This window comes from Microtus oregoni, unplaced genomic scaffold (assembly GCF_018167655.1).
Source record: "Microtus oregoni isolate MIOR12 unplaced genomic scaffold, Mior012 000066F_073, whole genome shotgun sequence".
Classification (NCBI taxonomy): Eukaryota; Metazoa; Chordata; class Mammalia; order Rodentia; family Cricetidae; genus Microtus; species Microtus oregoni.
The window spans coordinates 1-22,500 of record NW_024543949.1 but is presented as its reverse complement, the minus strand read 5'-3'; the positions used below and the strand labels follow the sequence as shown (position 1 = coordinate 22,500).

General features: G+C 38.0%; 1 protein-coding gene across 1 annotated transcript in view; it reads right to left on the bottom strand.

Moving 5' to 3' along the window:
- The window catches only part of LOC121440206 (tumor necrosis factor receptor superfamily member 27-like), an 8,091-nt gene extending 33 nt beyond the window's left edge, over positions 1-8,058 (bottom strand). The window contains exons 1-6 of the mRNA XM_041640939.1: positions 7,978-8,058; positions 7,390-7,568; positions 6,793-6,878; positions 5,087-5,251; positions 1,840-2,214; positions 1-378 (exon numbers count right to left, since the gene is read on the bottom strand). The exon at positions 1-378 is cut by the window's left edge and continues 33 nt beyond it. Of these exons, the coding sequence (XP_041496873.1) occupies positions 1,850-2,214; positions 5,087-5,251; positions 6,793-6,878; positions 7,390-7,568; positions 7,978-8,058 (876 nt within the window). The 3' untranslated portion in view covers positions 1-378; positions 1,840-1,849. The remainder of the gene's footprint in view (positions 379-1,839; positions 2,215-5,086; positions 5,252-6,792; positions 6,879-7,389; positions 7,569-7,977) is intronic.
- Between the last annotated feature and the right edge of the window lie 14,442 nt (positions 8,059-22,500).

Sequence of the window (22,500 nt, the reverse complement as noted above, 5' to 3'; positions counted from 1 at the left end):
ACAGAATTCTGTAAAACCCTTTCTCAGATCTACCTGTCAAAAAATATAAGAAGAAAAAATATACAGGCAGGAAAATTTGACCTTGTTTGTTGTTATTCCCCCCACCTCTATAATTAATTAACTGGCCCATAGCCATTTTCATGGCTATGAATTCTGAGTCCCCAGACTAAAAGAAGAAAACAAAAAAATGTTCAAGGCCAGTCTTGGGAAAATGGTGGGGATTTAATTCTCTTGTAGGATGGGCCCTGTGTACCCCGTTTTTAGAGTACTGATTATTGTGGGGCCTATACCCCAGGCCCATGCTACAGCTGTTGAATAGAAGTAGAGCAGGAAAGTCCAGGAACAATCACTGGCAAGGTTGCCAAGAGTGAAAGAGACCTAGAAAAAGAGCGGAGTAGTTAGAATCCTGTGATGCTGTGTAATCACCACCCTCCTCTTTCTTTTCTCTAAAAGTTCGTGTTTGGACCAGTGATTTAGGGCACAATAGCTGAAATCTCTCACCTAGCCATGGAGATAACAAATCTATCCTATTTCAAACTAGAAAAAACATTTTTTCTTGAAACTGGGTTAAGTTTTAGTACCATGTACTTAATAAAAACCCAAAGTGGTTGATATGGCAGAGAAGTCAGATGTGTGACCCAGGGAAAGAACTAGAACCCATAAGTGAGTACAAGATACAATTATGCTTTTTATATTGAGCTCCAGTTTGTCAGTTGTAAGTGTAATACACATTGGGCAGCTGTGAGCTCTTTTCACTAGAATATTTGAACAAGAAACTACATAACCTCTAGACGAAGAAATAGATTGGGTGTCCTTAGGGCAAAATTCAAAGATTCAAAATCCAAAATACTCAAAATTTTATTCCTATTTGACATGATACCATAAGTGAAAAATTGCACACTTGCTTACACATGAGTTTGTACTAATAACACATGAAAGTACCTTCAGGTTATGTATGCAAAGTGCACATGAAGCACAAATGAATTTTGTGTATGTTCTGTTTTTTTATCCATGATGTTTTTATACACACACATGTACATATACATGCATACAACATACGTATATGTGACATATATTGAGGTAACATACACATAGATTTCAAAATCCAATGATGGAGTTAGATGAACTCTGTAATGGAGCTGCGAATCCTGGGCTCTAGCCTAGTTCTGAGAATGGATTACTCTGTCTTTAAGCAAACCGCTTCTCATCTCTGTGGCTCAGTTTCTGCCTATTTAAAACGAGATTAGCATATTTCTCATTTGCCTACCTCAAAGGTATGAAGTTACGAAGTTCAGAAAAAAATGTAGTGGATATAGAAGGAATTTGTAATTGGTGACAGAACACAGGGAAAGGAAGGAAATGCCATCATGGTACAAACACCTCTCATGAAGACATTATAAAGGACACTTGCGTATGTTGTCATTCAATCCTCACACTAACTCATGAGCAGAAGACTGTCTGAGGTAAAATGATTTCCTCAAGATCATAAGGCTGTTCAGGAACCAGGGTTCATCTGAATACAGAGTTGCATATTTGTATGATGGTGTTGTGTTTATACAAACGAAAGGAGTAAACAATATGACTAGTCAAGAGTAGGGTCCAGATGAAGAAGCTGGCATCACGCCAGCCTGCCAGGTCTCCAGACAATTGTTGGCTTCCAAATCTGATGTAAAATTAGCTCAAAGACTTAGTGCCACAACTGTTGCCTCTCCAACCTCTACCAGCCTCATTTCCTGCCATTCTTCCACCCAAGCCCTATCAGACAATAGAACTGGGGCTGGAAAATTGTTGAGAGTGGCCCACACCTCCTGGTCTTTTAACCACATTTTTCTAGCTCACCTCAGTAGAGTCAAAGGCTGGGAACTTGAAAAGGTACTCGGAGCTCCGGGCTGTCTCCGGAGCTTTCAACTGTGTTCTCCCTCAGGGTTCCAGCTCCAGTACAGGGCACAGAGCTGGAAAACTTTTGCAGGTCCAGCTCTGTACATTCAATGGGGGTATGGACCCATTTAGAGTGGCTCTCTGAGGCGCAGGAGGCCATGGTAAAGGACTCCTGGGTGGGGAAGCCACGTGTGGAACTGCAGTCGTCATCCAAGATGGAGCTGAGTGGCTTGATCTCATTCACTGGAAATTCAGGACTGGTCTCCTGGCCAGGTGGTATGGGGAAAAGAGAATCCTCCTCCACTGCCTTTTCAGCTTCATATTGCAACGAACCTCCTGCAACTCAAAGCAGAAAGCCACTGAGTCACCCCTCCTCAAATCAGGGTCTCTTCTCAACAGGGTATCTCTTCCTGAGCACCAACTATAGGAGGGGTGAGGGGGTCTAGGAGCCAGACTCCCTCTTTCTTCCTGAAGGACCAGAGCATCTAGAAGTAGGTGAAAATGACACATTTCAGAGACATGCTTTCCTTGGGGTATTACATTAAGTCTTTTAGATGCTGGATTAGGGAAGACAAATTTCTTCAGCTAGAGATAAACGCTTTGTAGGAAAGGTATTTTAATGTGCTTCTTTCTTCCATGATCTGGGTATATTACATGGGAAAGGAACCATGCAATCAGAATTATGGTAGTGGATGTTAAAATAGGAAGATTATCTTGAATTATGCATATGAGTTCAGAAAATCCTTAAGATAAATCATGATTTTTTTATTCTGTGATTAATGATGAACATTTTAATTTAGTTCCATTTCTCTAGGTTGCTAGATGCATCCTGATAAGTGTCAGAAGGCAGAAATGACACCGAGCATTAATATAGAAAGATGTGGCATAACATCTCTCTAAACAACTTCATTATACCATTGCTCGTTTTAGACAAAGAAGAGAGCCATGAGCCAAAACATATGAGCAGCCTCTAGAGCAGTGGTTATCACCCTTCTTAATGCTTCAACCCTTTAATACAGTTCTTCACATTGCCACTTTAAAAGTACAATTTTGCTACTGCTTTGAATTATAAATAGCTGTGTTTTCTGATGGCCTTAGGCAACCCCTGTAAAAGCATCATTTGACCCCCAGAGGGTTCATGACCCACAGGCTGAGAACCACTGCTCTAGCAGCTGGGAGTGACCTTCTACGCACAGCCACCAAGAAAATAAGACTTCAGTTCTACAGACTCATGAGGGAACAGATTCCCCTCGGACAGACAGAAAGAAACACAGTCCTGCCAATTTCTTGGTTGTGGCCTCGTTAAGATTCCATACAGCGTGCTAAACTTCCGAACTGTGGAAACTGAGGCAAGCCATCAAATGTGACAACTTGTTACAACAATGATAAAGATAAGCAATTCATCATTCATGCATGAGTCAGACTCAATATTAGGTTACAAACTGAGTTGCTGTGTCTTTATGTTTCCCCACTGTGACCGCGTTTCCACAGTTTGTTCAAATTACGTGAGTGCATAAGAAAATTTCATACAAAATTACAAATGTCTGGACTATTTGAAAATTGGAAGGTTTCACAGTGGTAGCAAATGGATGTGGCTGAGTAATGGATTCTTGATTAGAGAGGAGATGGTCCTTCTAGTATGTCACAATCCTATTCCTTTTTCCTGCATCTGCATTGGATTTAATTCACATCAGGTTGCCCTCCCTTACAAAGCCATGGAATGTCTGTAAGTGAGTGAGTACTAATAAGCACATTTTTTCCTAAGGAAATCATAAGGACGCTACCTGTCCTTATGTTTCCAAGGAGATACTGCAATAGTATAGAAAGGGGGTTCTCTCTCCCAAGGGAAGAACAGGGATACAGGCAGGTCTTAGATGTCTCATCACATTCACCTTGCTGAGACCTGTGACCCAAACACTTCATTACCCATGTTTCAGTACTGGGCAAGAATTCTTACATTACACACTACCTTCCAAAGACTGAATGGTCAATGAGACAGAGATCCAGTGGTCCACCATTGTCTAAACTGTCAGAGCTACCACAGGAGCTTTAAGGAGACTGAAGTAAAGCTGAAGAAGGGTCATTGAGAATCAAGAGGGGAAAACTACATCTCATGAAATGCTAGATTCATCTTTGCTTAAACATGGAGTATGCACAGGTAAATCACTGATAGACTCTAGAGCCAAACTGACTAAGGAAGTTCTATTTAAGAAGGATTTTCCAACACAAACAGAATGCAGCTATAATAATGTGCTGCTTCAGCTACAGTATCCATTTAGATACTGAATCCTGACAGTTTTTGTATCCAGTAAAGTCCATCCTTTCCTTTGCTAATACAGGTCTATTTATTAGGCTATGTTAGATTTTTCATTGTCCCTGTTTAGTTCTTGCTTCTGTTAATTGCACTAAAGCTGCATTGAACACTGGTATTCGTGTCTGGGATTCTAATGTCTTATTTAGTCCTGATGATCCCACCTCTTCTGTATTCTCTCCCTGATGAACTATACTTTCTGTCTTACATTGACTGATAGATGAAGTTGACAAAAGTAAAAGTGTTCTCAATCTGTCGTGATTTTAATGCACCATCTCCTATGGCTTTGGCCGGATCTTCAGCAGCAGTATTTTGGAAGACAGAAAAACATAAGAATGTTGACTAAACACTATGCCTTCAGTTATCCAGTTTTGGGAAACTCCTATATTGACAGCACTTACTGTAGACCTCATTAACTTTTATTAGTCATGTTTCAGGTATATCTAAATCTCCAATTCTGATATTTCAGAATCTATTAATACATACATAGAGAAAACAGTTTAAACAACTTATTCCATTCCATCTATCATTTTGAAAATTAAAAATAAATAAACCTAAAGAATCTATATAATTTGAGTTACACTATGATTTAAAGGTTAGATAATTGGTCTCTGGGTTTCTTTACCAAGTGATTTCCCATTAAGGGAGATTCTCCACGAACCCTTAAAGCCTAATAAACTGGTCTACTAAACTTCCAGGTAAACTCTAGCCCTTTTGATGTTCCATATTTTTTGATGCTATGCCAGATAGTTCCCACATGATGACAGAGCATGATGCCTGGGATTTTCTAATGTGATAGGGAAGGCACCTTGACTTATAATCTCAAAAATCTTCCTCTTTTACCAAAAATTGTGTCTTAATTTTGTTTCATGGGAAATGTTAAGCAGACACACTTACCACATTGACAATGTCTATTAAAGAGCTGCTTGCAGTAGAGGAAGAAGAGCCCAAGGAAGGCAAGTGCAAACACTACCAGCAGACTGCCCACCAGTGCGACAAGCGTGGCTTCCTTACCGGGAACAGCGTGTGCATCTACCTTCACTAAACTCAACTGGAAGGTACCTGTGGAACCACAACAAAAGAATAGGAGAGTCTGTCAATGTGGGCAGTTAAGAGTCGGAAAAGGGCCCTAAAGATCCTTAGGCTACATCTCCTTTAGGTCATCTCTATCAGGACTGCTATGTTCTTATCTGAAATTAGGTAAGATCATAATGAAAAAGCAAAACTCATATGCTGCAGGCACGATATAAATTAGCATGACTAACCAAAAGACACTGCTGTTGTGGTTCATTCATGCTATGTTTAGTAATAGAACCTAAAAAAATAGAAACAAATTAAAATGCTCATCAGTAAATACTAGATCAGCAAGTCGTGATTTAGCCCCTAAGACGTCATAAAAGACCTTTTGTTGGTTAATATAAATAACCCAGTGGAGAAAAACGAAGTGAAGAATAGCTTGATGACCTTTATAGAAAAATGTTGTAAAATACAAAATACTAGCACTATTGTCTAAGAATATGAATATACAGAATGTAATAAAAATATTTAAACAGTAGTGGAGAAGGTAGCAGAGGAATATGCCCATGAATTAACAACACACTCTTCATGTTCTTTACACCCTTACAGCAAAAACATCAACATACTTGTAGCCAATGCACCTTGAGTGTAAACAATGCATGGCATTTCTAGACTGAGTCAGTAAAGAGCTGATACATCTCAATCATTTCATTCTGTGACAAGGAACTGGGCACTACCTAGTCTAGCAATCATAGGCACATGATACAAGAAGGCTTTGGCCTTATGAAAGGAAACATTGGATTTGTTAATTGCCATAGGATAGTCTGGTAAAAAGCTGCTTAAAATTTCACGACAGTGGTTGTTTCTGTGGAGGGAAGGAATGAAGAGGACTCAGAAAGGATCGAAAGGGGAAGGTTATTATATCTGTTCTTTTAAAACGCTGAAGGAAATATTTAAAAAATAAGATTTATTATCTAGGAATCTCAGCTAATTTAGGACTTTATATTTCTATACTTATGTGTATTTAGCAAATTCTGTTTTATTTATCATGATTTTTAGGGATTGTTAGAGATACACCAATACTTTAAAGACTATATTAGAAGACAGACAAAAATTATAGAAGTCAGACAAACAAGTAAATGACAAGTGACATGGATATAGACGATATTCTAGTTATTTTTTCAGATATTAATGTGGTCTAAAACCTAAGGACTTCCTTATACCATGTGTATCGACTCTAATAGCAATATTGACTATAATCGCAATTAATAAGTGTAGAAATGCTATTATATGTAAAGTACATTATAACATTCATTATGCCACCAAACCCAGCCAAGTAGCTCACAAAGCATGAATAAAAATATTTCCTCATTTAGATTCAATTTTCAAAACAAGGGAAATAAATGATGTTTAATCAGTTTGAATGCTGCAAAGTTGAGGTTTAGTCATGGGCGACTGCCTTTACCAACAATGCAATAGAAGGAGTACTAAGGAGTATTTTCCTTCTACAGGAATAAAGAAGTCTATTGACTTCATTGACACACAGAGGTTTGGGGGGAAGACAGCAGAGAAAAATAGATACACACACTGAACCTCAGAAGAAGGAGTCTGCTTTGTACACGGGATGCATTCTTGGTCCTGCAGGCCCCCGATGCGCGTCTTTCGGTAGAACCTGTGATCAGAGCAGAAAGGAATGTGGAGGGATGAAACGAGCAATTGACTTGTAACAGTCCTTCTTGAGGTTGTGGGGAATATCTAAGAGTCTTTCCCTCATGTTTCCTGCATGGGACGCAGTACCTACCCTTGTGGGATCTCTGACATGTGTGATTCAGTGCACCATTTTCTTAAGCCATCACATTCTATAGCCAAAAGGGGAGTTAACAGTCATGAGACCAACTTCTTCATGATTTCTGTGCAATCTGTCTAGCAACATTTTTACTTTAAATTTTAGACTATCAGAGAGATTAGAAAGCTTTTAAGCACTCATCTGTGTTTGATAATTTGCCAGGTATTTTATATATAGGGATATAGTTAGGAATATATGGCTTCCCATTCATAGAGCTTAAATAGATCATGACATGGGTAGTTAGAATACTTCTACTAGGGTCTAAGTGGTAGGATGATAAGCGACATCAAATAGCTTTAAAAAGTTCCAGAAAGACTGATATCATTTAATGGCATACCTGGGCATACAGTCTCCGCAGATAGCATTAGAGGTATTCGTGCAGTTGGCTTTCTGGACCCGATTGATGACAGCGCAGGTGATGCAAGTCTGACACCTGTGATGCCCCCATGTGCTTTTATATTTTCGGGGAGGGCAGGCTGTGCAGTATGCATCTCCACCTTCTCCATAACCACAATCCTGAAATATAGGAGTATTAAGAAAAGCTCTAAGAGGGTATCTGCTAGGACTCAAATGAATATAGTATAAAGCAATATTTTTCAAACTACAAGTTCCCTCCATATTAAGTGGTCACTGAACCAATTTTCTAGGTTGTAACCAACATGGAAAATTGAAATGGAAATAACCAGCATAGTGATATAAAATGAAGTAAAGCCAAGTGCATCAATTAAAACAAACAAGATCACACTATGGAAAAGAACCTGAAAACTTTAGCTATGTGAAAACAAAAGGTTATTTCTCTTGTGTTTGTTTGTTTGAGCCAGGGTTTTTCTGTGTAGCCATAGCTATTCTTGGCTGTCCTGGAACTTGCTCTGTAGACTAGGCTTACTCACCCTCGGTCTATTAGAGATTTAATGAGGGTTCTGACCTGCATTAGCCACAATGGAGCATACATGAAAGGTTTCATTTTTGTGCTACCATGACTGAAGCATCGGGTAAAAGAGAACATTTTGTCCTCAGAAATAATACACTTTGCTTTTATCATACAGCACAGGACACACAAATCAACTGATCATTATTAAGTATAAAAAGTACAAGAAAGCACAATTTTACAGTATGTCAAAAGACGGGTACTAGCAAATATCTGACATAAAAGATAGTACCTATCTTTTTGATTAACTTTCACAGGTAAAACACATATTAGTAAATGCTGGATAATGATGAAAAATTACATCTTACTCTTGTATAATAAAAATGTTTTAATATTCACTGGATAAGTGATTTATTCTGGCTTTTACTTCAAGTTAGGTATCAATGCAATGATGCTATTAATATTATTCCCAACCTATTTTTTCTGCGCATAAGATAACTGAGAACTTGAAGAGATTGTAATAGACATACTGTAAAGATTATTCTAGCTCTCCTTCTCTGGAAATCAGTCTAGTGGTTCCTTAAAAATACGGGAATCAGTCTACCTCAAGATCTCGCCATACAACTCTTGGACATATACCCAAAGGATGCTATATCATACTACAGAGACACTTGCTCAACAGTGCCCATTGCTGTTCTATTAATAATAGCCAGAAATTAGAAACAGCCTAGATGTCCTTTAGCAGATGAATAAATGGAACATTATTTTCCTGTTACAAAATGAATCAGTAGGTAAATGGATAGAACCAGAAAAAAATATCGGCCCTAGAAAAGACAAATATGGCATGCATTATATGTTGATGCCAATAGTTAAGTCAATTATAATAAAGTTACAATCCAAAGAGGGGATGAATAGACATCTCTAGAGAAAAGAACTAGAATAGATAGTTATGGACAGGTGGGAATACTGGAATAGGATGATCAAGTAGGCTGGGGGAGGAAAAAGGGAGATGAGAGAGGGAATATACGGAAAAAACTAAAATTAAGGGTCATTTTAGGACTAGTATGGAAACTTGATGCAGTAGACATTTCCAAAAGTATGCACATATATGAAGGCACTCTAAATGAATTTGTCAAATAATGGGGGAGACAGAACCCCAACTGGACATTTCTTATCAAAAATGTGGACGCCATCAGTCCAAGCAATGGGTTATATCTAATTGAGTTGTTGGCCAATGTGGTCCCATGGGAATGCCCAAATAACTCGGGTTGTTGCAAAGAGTATAGGTTACTCTACACAAACTGACCTCAAGTGTCCATTTTTGAAGACAACAACCTACGCAACTCACTAAAGACAGAGAATTCAAGTAGTTGCCTACCTAGATGCTTCACCTATGCGGACTAGTGTTCTTGGTACCAGATGGTACTCTGCACACAAACAAACGAGAAGCATAAACACTAACCCAAGAATAAACTCTTTGATCTACAATGGTCACCTGCCTACAAAACATGCTAGGACCATGGTGGCAGAAAGCTTGTGGGAGTAACCAATCATAACTGATTTGATATAAGGTCTACTCCATGAGAGAGAAGCCATATCCAACACTGCTTGCGGGACCAAAAGCCTGAGACTAGATATCTCAGTGACCTAGGATAAGACCAAATACTGCTGTCCTAAATAAAGGAGTAGCAATAAAACGACTCCTAATGACAATTTCTATACTCATAGATCAGTGTCTTCTTCAGTTATCATCAGAGAAGCTTCTTTGTGCAGCTGCAGCAGATGGGAAAAATATAGAAACCTAAAGCCAAACATTACTCAGACAGTGATTTTGGAACCCTCATCCTTAAATGGGATGCCTCCATCAAATCCTTCCTCTCAGGGATCGGGGAACCCTGAAGAAGAGGAGTTGGAAAGAGTGTAAGAGCCAGAGGGGATGGAGGACATGAAGAAAACAAGGCCCTCTAAATCAACATGATCAAAAGCACTCATGAACTTACAGAGACTAAGGCAGCATACACAAGTCCTACATGAGTCCGCCCAGATATTACCCTTGAGTTGAAAAGAGAAGGGGACAAATGTACCCATTCCTACCTATTTCAGAAACTGTTTTCATTTGATAGCCACTTACAAATGAAAATTTAGTTTTCTCCAAGTGAGTGTCACTGGAGAAACAAACAACTCTTAAGGGTAGCCTGTACCCCCAGCAGTAGATGGCTGATAAAAAATGAACTCAATGGTATCCTTGGACATTTCTCATTTCATAATGCCAGGTCAGGGTTTTCCCTTTTTAAAAGTTTATCTTATTTTTTACTTTCATTTTTACTTTATTTATATATTTTTGCTTTCTCTTTACCCTACAGGTCTTTGCATATATATTATGGCTTTCGGTTAAAAGATTTTATGAGATTCCTGAATATGAGAATATGAGACAAATAGAGAAAATTCTAAGAAGACATCATTGCAATCATCAGGTAGTCTAGCAGAGTAATGCAAGACCCAGTAGTACCTCCCAAAAGAATATAGACGCAATAATGTATGTTCCCAGGATATAGAAAATTAGTCTTTCAAACTGACATCTACAAAGAAGGCATGTATGTTAACACAGACAACTGCCTGATAAAATGGAAGATTTTAGTAAGACTCTGAGTCTCCTGGAAAAAATAATCAGATATTATAAACATCTTTGATAACAAGAATCAAGAAAATCAGATTAATGAAAACAAGGCAATCAACAGGCACTACCAGTTAAATGAATCAATTATTGGAATTGCTTAACAAGGATTTTAAAGCACCCATAAAAACTGTTTTGACAAGCAATTACAAATTACATTTAAATATGAGAGAAAATTAAAACACCACAGCAAATAAATGACTTTTTTATTGGCAAGTTTGTTTTTTGACAAAGTGCTCAAGCTGACTTTAAGCTTGAAGTTGTTTTGTTCCTGTCTTCTGAATGCTGGCATGAGAGCTGGAACTAACAATATTCAGCTCAAAGAAATTATTTTTTAAAGAGCCAAATTGAAGTTATAAAAATAACTAAATAGATAAACAAAATTCACTGGGCGCGCTAATTACAGGAAATTAGAAAAATCGCTGAACCTGAAGATAAAACAATAGAATGAATGCAGTTCAAACAGCAGGAAAATTAGACTAGCATAGGCAAAAAGAAGACAATAACTGGAGAACTTTGGGGTTATAATCAAGCAACATATGAAAGGAAAATCAAAATTATTTGTGTCAAAAAACAACCAAAGAAACAAAGGCTGAAATTTTCACAAATATAGAAAAAGAATAACCAGATATGACTATCAATTAGAATAGAATAAGTTCAAACAAATACACATACAAATAGGTTATTACAGTCCGGTAGTGAAAACAATATGGTAATGACACAAAATTGGACATGATGACAATTGGGGAAAAATACCCTGAAGATCCAACCTGAGAGTGCATAACCACATCCATCTAACATTCTAAAGAAATGTCCAAAACATACACTGGAGAAAAGACAGCATCTTCAACAAATGGTGTAAGGAAAATATTATGTGCCCATGTAGAAGAAAGATCTGAGACCTGTGTCTCTCGTCTTTCACAAAATCTAACTCCAAATACAACAAAGAATTAATGTGAAAACTCAAATGTCGAGAGAAAAAATATATGAAGTATATTATGTGAAATGAGTGTAGGAATGGACTTTCCAAATAGGATTCCAATTGCCCAGAAATTGAGGTCAACAACTGACTTCACAAAATTATAAAGTAGAATCTCATAAAACTAAATAGTTTCTGTTTAGCTAAAGAAATGATCACATGAAGAGTACCCCCACAGGATGAGAGAGAATCTTTGCCAGCTCTGCATCTGGCAGAGGATTAACATAAAAAAATGTAAAGAACTCAAAAAACAAACAGACAAAAGCAAAAACAATTCACAAATAAACCATTCAAAAAATAGGCTTGAGGCACGACCCAGCAACCCCAGCACCCCTCCCCAACCCTCCCCTGCTGTATGCTAGGACCAGTGCTCAAGTACAGTTTTAAGCTCCTAAACTAAGGCGACCCACCCAGAGTGGTGAGTGCCTGCCTACCGGGCAGGCCTCAGGGTCCCCTGTAAGGGAGCTGGGCACCTTCAGCTCTGGCGCCAGGCTTCCTGCGCGCTCCTGGATTCCACCCCCCCCCCCTCTTCAATATAGTGCTTCAAGTTCTAGCAATAGCAATAAGACAACATAATGGGATCAAGGGGATTCGAATTGGAAAGGAAGAAGTTAAACTTTCGTTATTCGCAGATGATATGATAGTGTACTTAAGCGACCCCCAAAACTCCACCAAAGAACTTTTACAGCTGATAAACAGCTTTAGTAATGTGGCAGGATACAAGATCAACTCCAAAAAATCAGTCGCCCTCTTATACACAAAGGATATGGAAGCAGAGAGGGAAATCAGAGAAGCTTCACCATCCACACGATAGCCACAAACAGCATAAAATATCTTGGGGTAAATCTAACCAAGGAAGTGAAAGATCTATTTGACAAGAACTTTAAGGCATTGAAGAAAGAAATTGAAGAGGATACCAAAAAATGGATGGATCTCCCTTGCTCTTGGATTGGGAGGATCAACATAGTAAAAATGGCAATTCTACCTAAGGTAATTTATAGATTCAATGCAATCCCCATCAAGATCCCATCAAAATTCTTCACAGATCTGGAGAGGACAATAATCAACTTTATATGGAAAAACAAAAAACCCAGGATAGCCAAAACAATCCTATACAATAAAGGATCTTCTGGAGGCATTACCATCCCTGACTTCAAACTCTATTACAGAGCTACAGTAATGAAAACAGTGTGGTACTGGCATAAAAACAGAGAAGTCGACCAATGGAATCGTATAGAAGACCCGGATTTTAACCCACAAACCTATGAACACCTCATTTTTGATAAAGGAGCTAAAAGTATACAATGGAAGAAAGAAAGCATCTTCAACAAATGGTGCTGGCACAACTGGATGTCAACCTGTAGAAGAATGAAAATAGACCCACATCTTTCACCGTGCACAAAACTCAAGTCCAAATGGATTAAAGACCTCAATATCAGCCCGAACACACTGAAAAGGATAGAAGAGAAAGTGGGAAATACCCTACAGGAGATGGGCACAGGAGATCGCTTCCTATGTATAACGCCAGAAGCACAGACATTAAGGGCAACATTGACTAAATGGGACCCACTAAAACTGAGAAGCTTCTGTAAAGCAAAGGACACTGTCACTGTAAATGGGAGGCTGGGAGGAGATGGAAACTTGTTTTTTTTTCTCCTTTTCTCAATAAAAAAAAAATAGGCTTGAGATAAGAAAAGCAGGGAGAAGCCGGGTATTAATGATCTGATCAGGGAAATGGGACAAAGAGGCTATAATTATGGAAGGGAGGAGGTAAATATAGAAGAAATGGGGATGAGGATAAAATAACAGTAAACATGTCTTAAAAAGTCACAAGGAATCACACTATTAACTATTTACCAAAAAATCTTATTAAACGTAACTCTATGCATAAATATATGTACATACGTTAAATAAAAATTTCTTTTTATTTAACATAAAAATACATCAACATATGCTCTCAGTTGGCAATGTTCTTTCCAAGAGCCAAAAGCAACCTAACACAAAACCCGCAACACCAGGCATAAGAAACCTTTTTTTGAATTTTTGGTCAGGGTTGTCCAAGAGACTCCTAAAACAGCCTTTTGCTGTTGACATTGATTGCCCTCAAACGTAGAAGGTAAGTCCCTGTTGCTAAAGACAGTATGCACTTTAGGCACAGGGCTCAGATGCCCCTGTGCTGGAACTAACTTGACTGTATCCTCAATGAGGAGTAGCTTTCATGTTTCCAGAAGAGATCATGGAGCCATCCAGAGCTTCCAAAGGAAGAACACAACTAACATAACCCAGTTATGACACCTATGAAACACAACAGTGACTTCTATGACACAATAAACCTAACAGGTACAGCAATGGCTTATATACCTTGCTGGTAACCAAGAGCTTTTTAATTTCATTTAAGACTGCCTCAACAAGAGGGACATCACGCCTGGTACAGGATACCTTGTCAACCGCCTAGTGCTAGTGAAGTCAGAGATCTTGAAGAAGTTATAACCGCCACTTAACTAAACCACCAATATCTTCAATCACATTCTAAATATTTGTCTTTACACCCACAGATAAGTGTAGTCCTAACCTCTTATCAAGGAAACTTATCTTTGCAAAAGGAGATCATAAATAATAATGCAGAGTCGTAGTTCCCAGCCTCAATGGAAACACCTACAAAACAACTTCTATATCTAAAACTCATGGAATATTATGGATAAAGAAGTTTGCTATGAGAAATTCAAATGGCCAAAAGACACTTAAGGTCATGCTCATCCTCCTTGGTGATCAGGGAAATGCAAATTAAAACAATTTTGAGATAACATCTTACACCTGTCAGAATGGCTAAAATCAAAAACACCAATGATAGCCTTTGCTGGAGAGGTTGTGGAGTAAGGGGTACACTCATCCATTGCTGGTGGGAATGCAAACTTGTGCAACCACTTTGGAAATCAGTGTGGCGATTTCTCATGAAATTTGGGATCAACCTACCCCAAGATCCAGTAATACCACTCTTGGGAATATACCCAAGAAATGCCCTATCATATGACAAAAGCATTTGTTCAACTATGTTCATAGCAGCATTATTTGTAATAGCCAGAACCTGGAAACAACCTAGATGGCCTTCAATAGACGAATGGATGAAGAAAGTGTGGAATATATACATATTAGAGTACTATTCAGCGGTAAAAAACAATGACTTCGTGAATTTTGCATGCAAATGGATGGAAATAGAAAACACTATCCTGAGTGAGGTATCCCAGTCCCAAAAAGATGAACATGGGATGTACTCACTCATAATTGATTTCTAGCCATAAATAAAGGACATTGAGCATATAAGTTGTGATCCTAGAAAAGCTAAATAAGAAGGTGAACCCAAAGAAAAACATATAGTCATCCGCCTAGATATGGGAAGTAGACAAGATTACAGGGCAAAACCTGGGAACTTGGGGATGAGGTGGCATGGAGCTAAGGGGAAATGGGGTGAGAAACGTTGAGAAGGGGAGAATGGGGGGAGCTTGGGGGAATGGGATGGCTGGGATAAAGGAAGGGTGGACACGGGAGCAGAAAAATATATAGCCTAATTAAGGGAGCCATCTTAGGGTTGGCAAGAGACTGGACTCTAGAGGGAATCACAGGTGTCCAGGGAGATGTCCCCAGCTAGTACCTTGAGCAACTGAGGAGAGGGAACCTGAAATAACCCTATCCTATAGCCATACTGATGAATATCTTGCATATCACCTTAGAACCTTCATCTGGCGATGGATCGAGACAGAGACAGAGACCCAAATTGGAGCACCGGACTGAGCTCTTAAGATCCAAATGAGGAGCAGAAGGAGGGAGAACATGAGCAAGGAAGTCAGGACCACGAGGGGTGCACCCACCCACTGTGACAGTTGAACTGATCTATTGGGAGCTCACCAAGGCCAGCGGGACTGGGACTGAATAAGCATGGGATGAAACCGGACTTTCTGAGCGTGACGGACAATGAAGGCTGATGAGAAGCCAAGGACAATGGCACTAGGTTTCGATCCTAATACATGAACTGGCTTTGTGGGAGCCTAGCCTGTTTGGATGCTCACCTTCCTGGTCCTGGATAGAAGTGGGAGAACCTTGGACTTCCTGCAGGGCAGGGAATCTGGACTGCTCTTCTTTCTCGAGAGGAAGGGGGAATGGAGTGGGGGGGGGAGGGGGAGAGGGGGAGGGGAGTAGGGGGAGGGGGCGATGTGTGCAAGGAGGGGGAGGGAAATGGGAAATTTTTTTTTGCAACAACTAAAAAAAATAAAATAAACCAAAAAAAAAAAAAAAGAAGTTTGCTATGAGACTGATTTCTCGTAATGTCAGAAATACACCTGTAGTCTTAACCAATGTGAATGCCTAAACATGAGCAGAACAAGGACAACATAGACATGTTAAAGTGAATGGGAAAAGCCAGGAGGCCTCAACCATACACAAACAACTAAAGAATGCCCAGAGAGGGAGAAATAGTTTTCCCCAAAGAAGAGGATACCAGTATCAAGGAGGAATTATTAAGTAATGGTAATAGGGACGAAAAGGAAGGAAGAAAATGATGCAATCAGGTTTTAATTTGAAAAACTAAAAAAAAAATAGTTTTTTAAAAAACCTTTCTCTTCATAACTTTTATAAATCCTGTTTGGTGATTATACTAAAATATCATGTCTGATACCAATTAACAATTATATATAGCGGGTGTGGTGTATGCATAAGAAAGGCCCATAGACTCATTTATTTGAATGTTTAGTCGTCAGACAGTGGCACTATTTGAATAGGCATAAGAGGTGTTGTCTTATTGGAGAAGATGTGGCCTTGTGAAAGAAACTGCATCACTGAGTAAGTGGGATTTGAGGTTTCAAAACCCCAAACCAGTTCCAAGGTCTTTCTCTCTCTTCCTGCTGCCTGCATAGAACTCTAAAGTTCCTTTCCTAGTGCCATATCAGCTGCATTCTGCTGTGCTTCCTGCCATGCTAATGCTGAACTAAATTTCTGAAACACAAGCAAGCCTCAACAAAACACTGTCTTTTATAAAAGTTTCTATGGTCATGGTGGACACTTAAGTGGAAGTGATGTTTCCACATTCATAATTGAAAAAGAGTTGAAACCAGCAGACCCTGAAAATTACATGTGTGTATTTTAGTACTTCGAAAGGCTAAGTAAATAATACAAAGAAATACAATAAAAATGGCACAAATAAATCAAGATGGAATCCTAAAAGATACTTTTATGTAACCAGCAGGAAGGCAAGAAAAGACAACGAAAGGAATAGGAATGGAGAGCACAAAACTAAAATGGTAGCCTTAAGCTCTAAAATGCCAATCAGTGATAATCTTAAATTTAAATCATCTAAGCAAAGCAATTAAAAGGCAGAAATGAGCATTGTAGATAAAATCAGATGCTATCAAATTACCCCCAGTAGCCATTTCTTCCACTGATGAATGAATCATTTCCTAAGAATTAAAAAGATGCAAATTATCATTTAAAACTCTTGTTGAGAATCATCTTTCATAGGTAAGAGGCAAAGGGAATTTTGTTTTTAAATGATTCAGATTCCTAAATGCTTTTGCTGCTAATCAGTTTTATAACCATGAAACATTTATCTTAATTTTAACATGCTTTGATGATGCTGACACAAAATTTTGATCCTCATCATGGAGTAGGTAGAGTTATTTCTTTTCAAAAGTTGTTTGTAACATATGAGAACAATTAGCTAACAATCATAATCAAGAATGGTTTGGTTTATCTGCAAATATACATCATTTTAACTTTAAGAATCTATTACTATATTAACAAATTAACATGAAAAAGACAAAATATATGAAAAAGCACATATAAAATAATGAAATACAAATAAATTGAAATATTTTCTGATTTTAATGTATTTGTTTAATTTACAAATGACTAAAAATATTTTTTGTCAATGTTGGTCTACTTAAGTACCTTACATGACTAGAATTCAAACAGTAAATATTGCACTAAGAAACAGTTTACAGGTTAGTATATTTCTCTATCAAATATTTAAAAAGTAACAAAAACTCTCATAAAGTTTCATAAATTAGTAATTTAACATTACAGAAGAAAGCATAAAATTAACAGATGATAGAAATATGCATTATTCATTTTTTGGGTTTGACTTCTGGGACATGTAAGCTTTATGCATTATTGAAAATTCATGCAATTGTAATGGAAATTAGTAAAAAATATTCAAAAGTGGTATCTGTTCATATATTTCAAGAATATTAAAATTATATTTAGTTTACAAATTATACTTCTAGAAAAATATCCTGAGGAAGTACTGTTAATTTTCTGCAATAGTTTGTTTTCAGTGATATTTATTTATAATTCATGAGTGAAACATAAAATTAAATAAAGGTAACTGAACAGAAATGTTGTCATTAGCTACTTATCAAAACACCATGGGCATTCTTTAGTAATCAATAGCTGATTTCATTCTAGATACTATGATGACCATGCTAAAACTGATTTCTCAATTTCTTTAGTCAATCGTGATATTACTCTTTTTTGCCAAATGCAAATTTCCCAGTCAACCTACCTGGTATATAGATAGGCATTGACCAGTTACATATCATAATATATAAAGAAAAGTCTACTTGGAAACATGGGGAAATATTTATTTCCTAGTAGATGGAAAGCTCTTTTGGCTTTGTTTCTGCTTCATGCCCTTTGTGGTCCTATGTTCTGTTACACTGATCCATAGAAATGAACTCTTTTTGCCAATATAGTGCTATTTTTATTGCTATGTTTCTGGAGTACAACTTAAATAATGGGTGGGTATATGCCTTTCTTCGCTCTTTTTTTTTTTCCAGAATTGATGGCACTATCCAGGGTCTTTAGTGTTACCTCATAGATTTATTTATTTATTTCTATTTCTGCGAAGAATGGCATCAAGATTCAAAAGGGATTCTATTGACTATGTAGTTTTGGTTTTGGCAGTGGAGTCGTTTGCAGAATATTATTTTCTAATTCATGAGAACTGATGGTCTTTCTATCTGTCTAACTTTCTAAAAATAGTTAGATTTTTATTACTGTGATAAAACACTATGACCAAAAGCAACTTGGGGAAGAAAGACTTTCTTTCAAGCTTAGAGTCCCACATCATAGTTCAAGGAAGTCAGGGGAGGAACCAGGAAGCAGAAACTGAAGCATGCTGCCTGCTGGTTCTCTCCTTGGGGCTTGCCTAACCTGCTTTTTAATAGTGCCTGGTAGTATCAACCCAGGGGTGACATCTCCCAGAGTGAACTCAAGCTTCCCACATCAATCATCAGTCAAGAAAATGAACTGCTAGCTTGCCCAAAAGCTAATTCTGTGGGAGCATTTTCTCATTTGTGGTTCCTTCTTCTAAAATGACTCTAACTCATGTCAAGTTCACATAAAACTGACCAGCACACTGTCTTCTCAAGTCTTCTTCTTCCAGCACTGAGTATGAGTGGAGAGACACTTCAGTCTTACTTTGCTCCTAATCTTAGTGGAAATGCCTGGAATTTTTTTAATTTAGTTTGTTGTTGTTTGTAGCTTTGTTGTATGTAGCCTTTAAAAGGAGATATTTTCTTTTGATTCCTAACCTCTTCGTTCCTTTTATCATGAAGGGATGTTGTATTTGTCAAAAGCATTTATAAATCAATTTAAATAATTATGCAATTTCTATCTTTAAGTCTATTTATTACATAAATTATGTTTATTGATTTAAACATGCTTGACCATTTCCAAATCTCTAGAATAAAAACGATGTGATCATGAATACTTGGAGGTTCACCCTTCCTCTTATTATCCCCAGTGCTCTCTCTTCTTCCCACTCAGGAGTTTAAGATGTGAGCTCTCAGCTGTTTCTGGTACCATGCCTTTGAAACAGCAAGCCTAATTAAATAGTTTTTCATAAGTTTTGTTGGTTGTGGCATTTTATTATAGCAATAGAAAAGCAACTAAGACATGTATGCTATTGAAAAATGCTTTATCTGTTTATCATGGAAACTAGTCTATAATTATCTTTCAGCATTTTATTTTGTTTTGTTTGCTTAGTTTAAGTATCAGGTAATACTAAATTCATAGAAGTAACTTTGTAAATTTTTTTATCTTTTTCTTTTATGAAGTTAAGAAATACTGGCATTGATTCTTTCTTGAAGGATTGTCAGGATTGACCAGTAAATCTTCCTCATCCTAAACCTTTTTCATTGTGAGATTAATATTGTTGTACTTTCAATCACATCCTTCAGTTTTGATTTTATTAAGTTGTTTACCTCATCTTGGTTTAATTTTGGTAAGTCACATGTCTAGTGATTCATTCATTTCTTTTAGATGTCTTAAGTTTGTGGGAGACATTTTTATAAAATGTCTTAAAAGATTTTTCCTAAATGCCATTGATATCTTTTATAAAATCTGACATTTCACTTGCAATTTTGGCAATTTCAGTTTTGTTATGATCTGCTAGCCTGTCACCTGGGTGTCCAGACCTTTTAACATACAAGCACCACTCAATCCCAACCATTCCTCCCCTTCCACCCAGGCAAGCGGATCTCCTGCCTCCTCCAGCCTGCCTTCTCTCTCTTTTTGTCCCTCCCTCTTCTGAAGCGGTGACTGCTGCCTCTCTCTCTCTTCCCCCTCTCCCTTCTCCCCACCTCCCTATCTCTCTTTTCCTCCTTCCCTTTCCCCTCCATAACCCACTAAATAAACTCTATACCCAAACTCTCTCTGCATGGCTTATCTGCCTGTCTCCCTGGCCATGGTTTTCTACTTGCCTTGGCCCCTCTAAAGGCTCCAGTGACTCCACAGTCCCTTGTGGGACCAGCCTCCCCTAACCTTATCTTAAAAAAAAAGAATAACAGGTTTCCCTTCTTTTTCTCTTAACAAGTTTTGTTAAGGATTAATTTGATTTTATTTTTCAAAGAACCAAGTCTTTGTTTAATTAATTATCTGCTTTGTTTTATTATTGTGATTGTTCTTTCCATTCTTTTAATTTCTTCCTGGAAAATGGTTCTTTCTTTATATTGATTTAGGGTTTGGCTTTACTTGTTCTTCCAAAGCCATAAGTTACATTAATAAATTATTTATTTTTAATCTCTGATTGTGTGTATACATGCATGCAAGATCACATGCAAATCACATATCTTCTTCAACTAATTTTTTGAGACAAAGCCTCTCAATGAGTCTGGAGCTCACAAATCCAAACAGACTAGCTTGCAACCAACCTATAAAGATCCCAAGGTCCAAATCAGGAGCAGAAGGAGAGAGAGCACGAGCAAGGAACTCAGGACCGCGAGGGGTGCACCCACACTCTGAGACAATGGGGATGTTCTGTCGGGAACTCACCAAGGCCAGCTGGCCTGGGTCTGAAAAAGCCTGGGATAAAACCGGACTCGCTGAACATAGCGGACAATGAGGACTACTGAGAACTCAAGAACAATGGCACTGGGTTTTTGATCCTACTGCACGTACTGTCTATGTGGGAGCCTAGGCAGTTTGGATGCTAACCTTACTAGCCCTGGATGGAGGAGGGTGGTCCTTGGACTTTCCACAGGGCAGGGAACCCTGATTGCTCTTTGGGCTGACGATGGAGGGGGACTTGATTGGGAGAGGGGGAGGGAAATGGGAGGCAGTGACAGGGAGGAGGCAGAAATCTTTAATAAATAAATAAATTTTAAAAAAATATCCTTTTAGCTATTTTTCTTTAGAATAAAATTATAGGTACATGTTGCCAGGTATGGATTTTTTTTTATGGGTGCAAGGGGTCTAAACTCTGGTCCTCACATGTATAAAGCAAATACTTTATTAAATGAGCTATCTCCTCAATATAACTTTTCTGGATATAGTTGCCAGGTGAAAGTTCTGATGGTTAGACAAAAGCCAGCCTTCCTCAGGAACTTGTGAAGCTAGTTCCCCCTCTAACAAAGGAACCATTTCCTTATCACTTTCAGAAGGAACAAATTCCTATTTGTGATACCTATGAGCATACCAAAGGGCATTCTGGCCTGAGGCTTCCTGAGTATCACAAGTACCTGTTCCATATTTCAGTCCCTCCTGGCAGTCCATCAGGCTCCTTACTTTAACTGTCTACAGCTCACTGGCCTCCCTCTCCCCAGCTTCTCATTTCTTCTTATAGCTTTGCTATTTTTTGCTATTCTCTCTCTCTCTCTCTCTCTCTCTCTCTCTCTCTCTCTCTCTCTCTCTCTCACACACACACACACACACACACACACACACACATCTTAGTTTAGTTCTCTCTTACACTCTCTTGATTTCCTTTCCCCATACTCTTTGTCTTTCTTTCTTGCTCTTACTCTCCACCCTTCCTCTCATTGCCAGGTTCAATATGCTGGCCATGTTCATTGTACTACTTTCTCTCCCTGCTCTGGACTTTTCCAGATGCATCTAAATGTGCTCTCCCTCATAGCTCCAATAAAACCGCATCCTCAACTATAGCTTGGAAAGGTCAAGTCATCAGTTTATACATCAGTTTTATATCTATATCTACCTATATCTATCTATCTATCTATCTGTCTATCTATCTATCTATCTATCTATCTATCTCTGGAGAGAGAGAGAGAGAGAGAGGAGAGAGAGAGAGAGAGAGAGAGAAAGAGAGAGAAAGAGAGAGAGAGTTTTAACTACTCTGATTTAGGAAAGTTTTTTTTCAAGATCTTTTCAGTTCCTTGCCATTTTGTGATTGATATGCCTCCTGAGCCTGGATAGCCATCCTCTTAGTTTAAATTTTGAAAGCTTTTTATAATGGTTTTATTGAATATACTGTTTTTGACTCTCTTATATTTAATAAAATTGAAGCATAACTGCATTATTTCCTCTCTTCCATTTCCTCCTTCTAGCACCTTTAATATATTTTTTTTCTGGGATTTTATCTAACCTCAGTCTCATTGTGGACCAGTACTATGATATTTTCCAAGGGGGAGAAGGTCATATT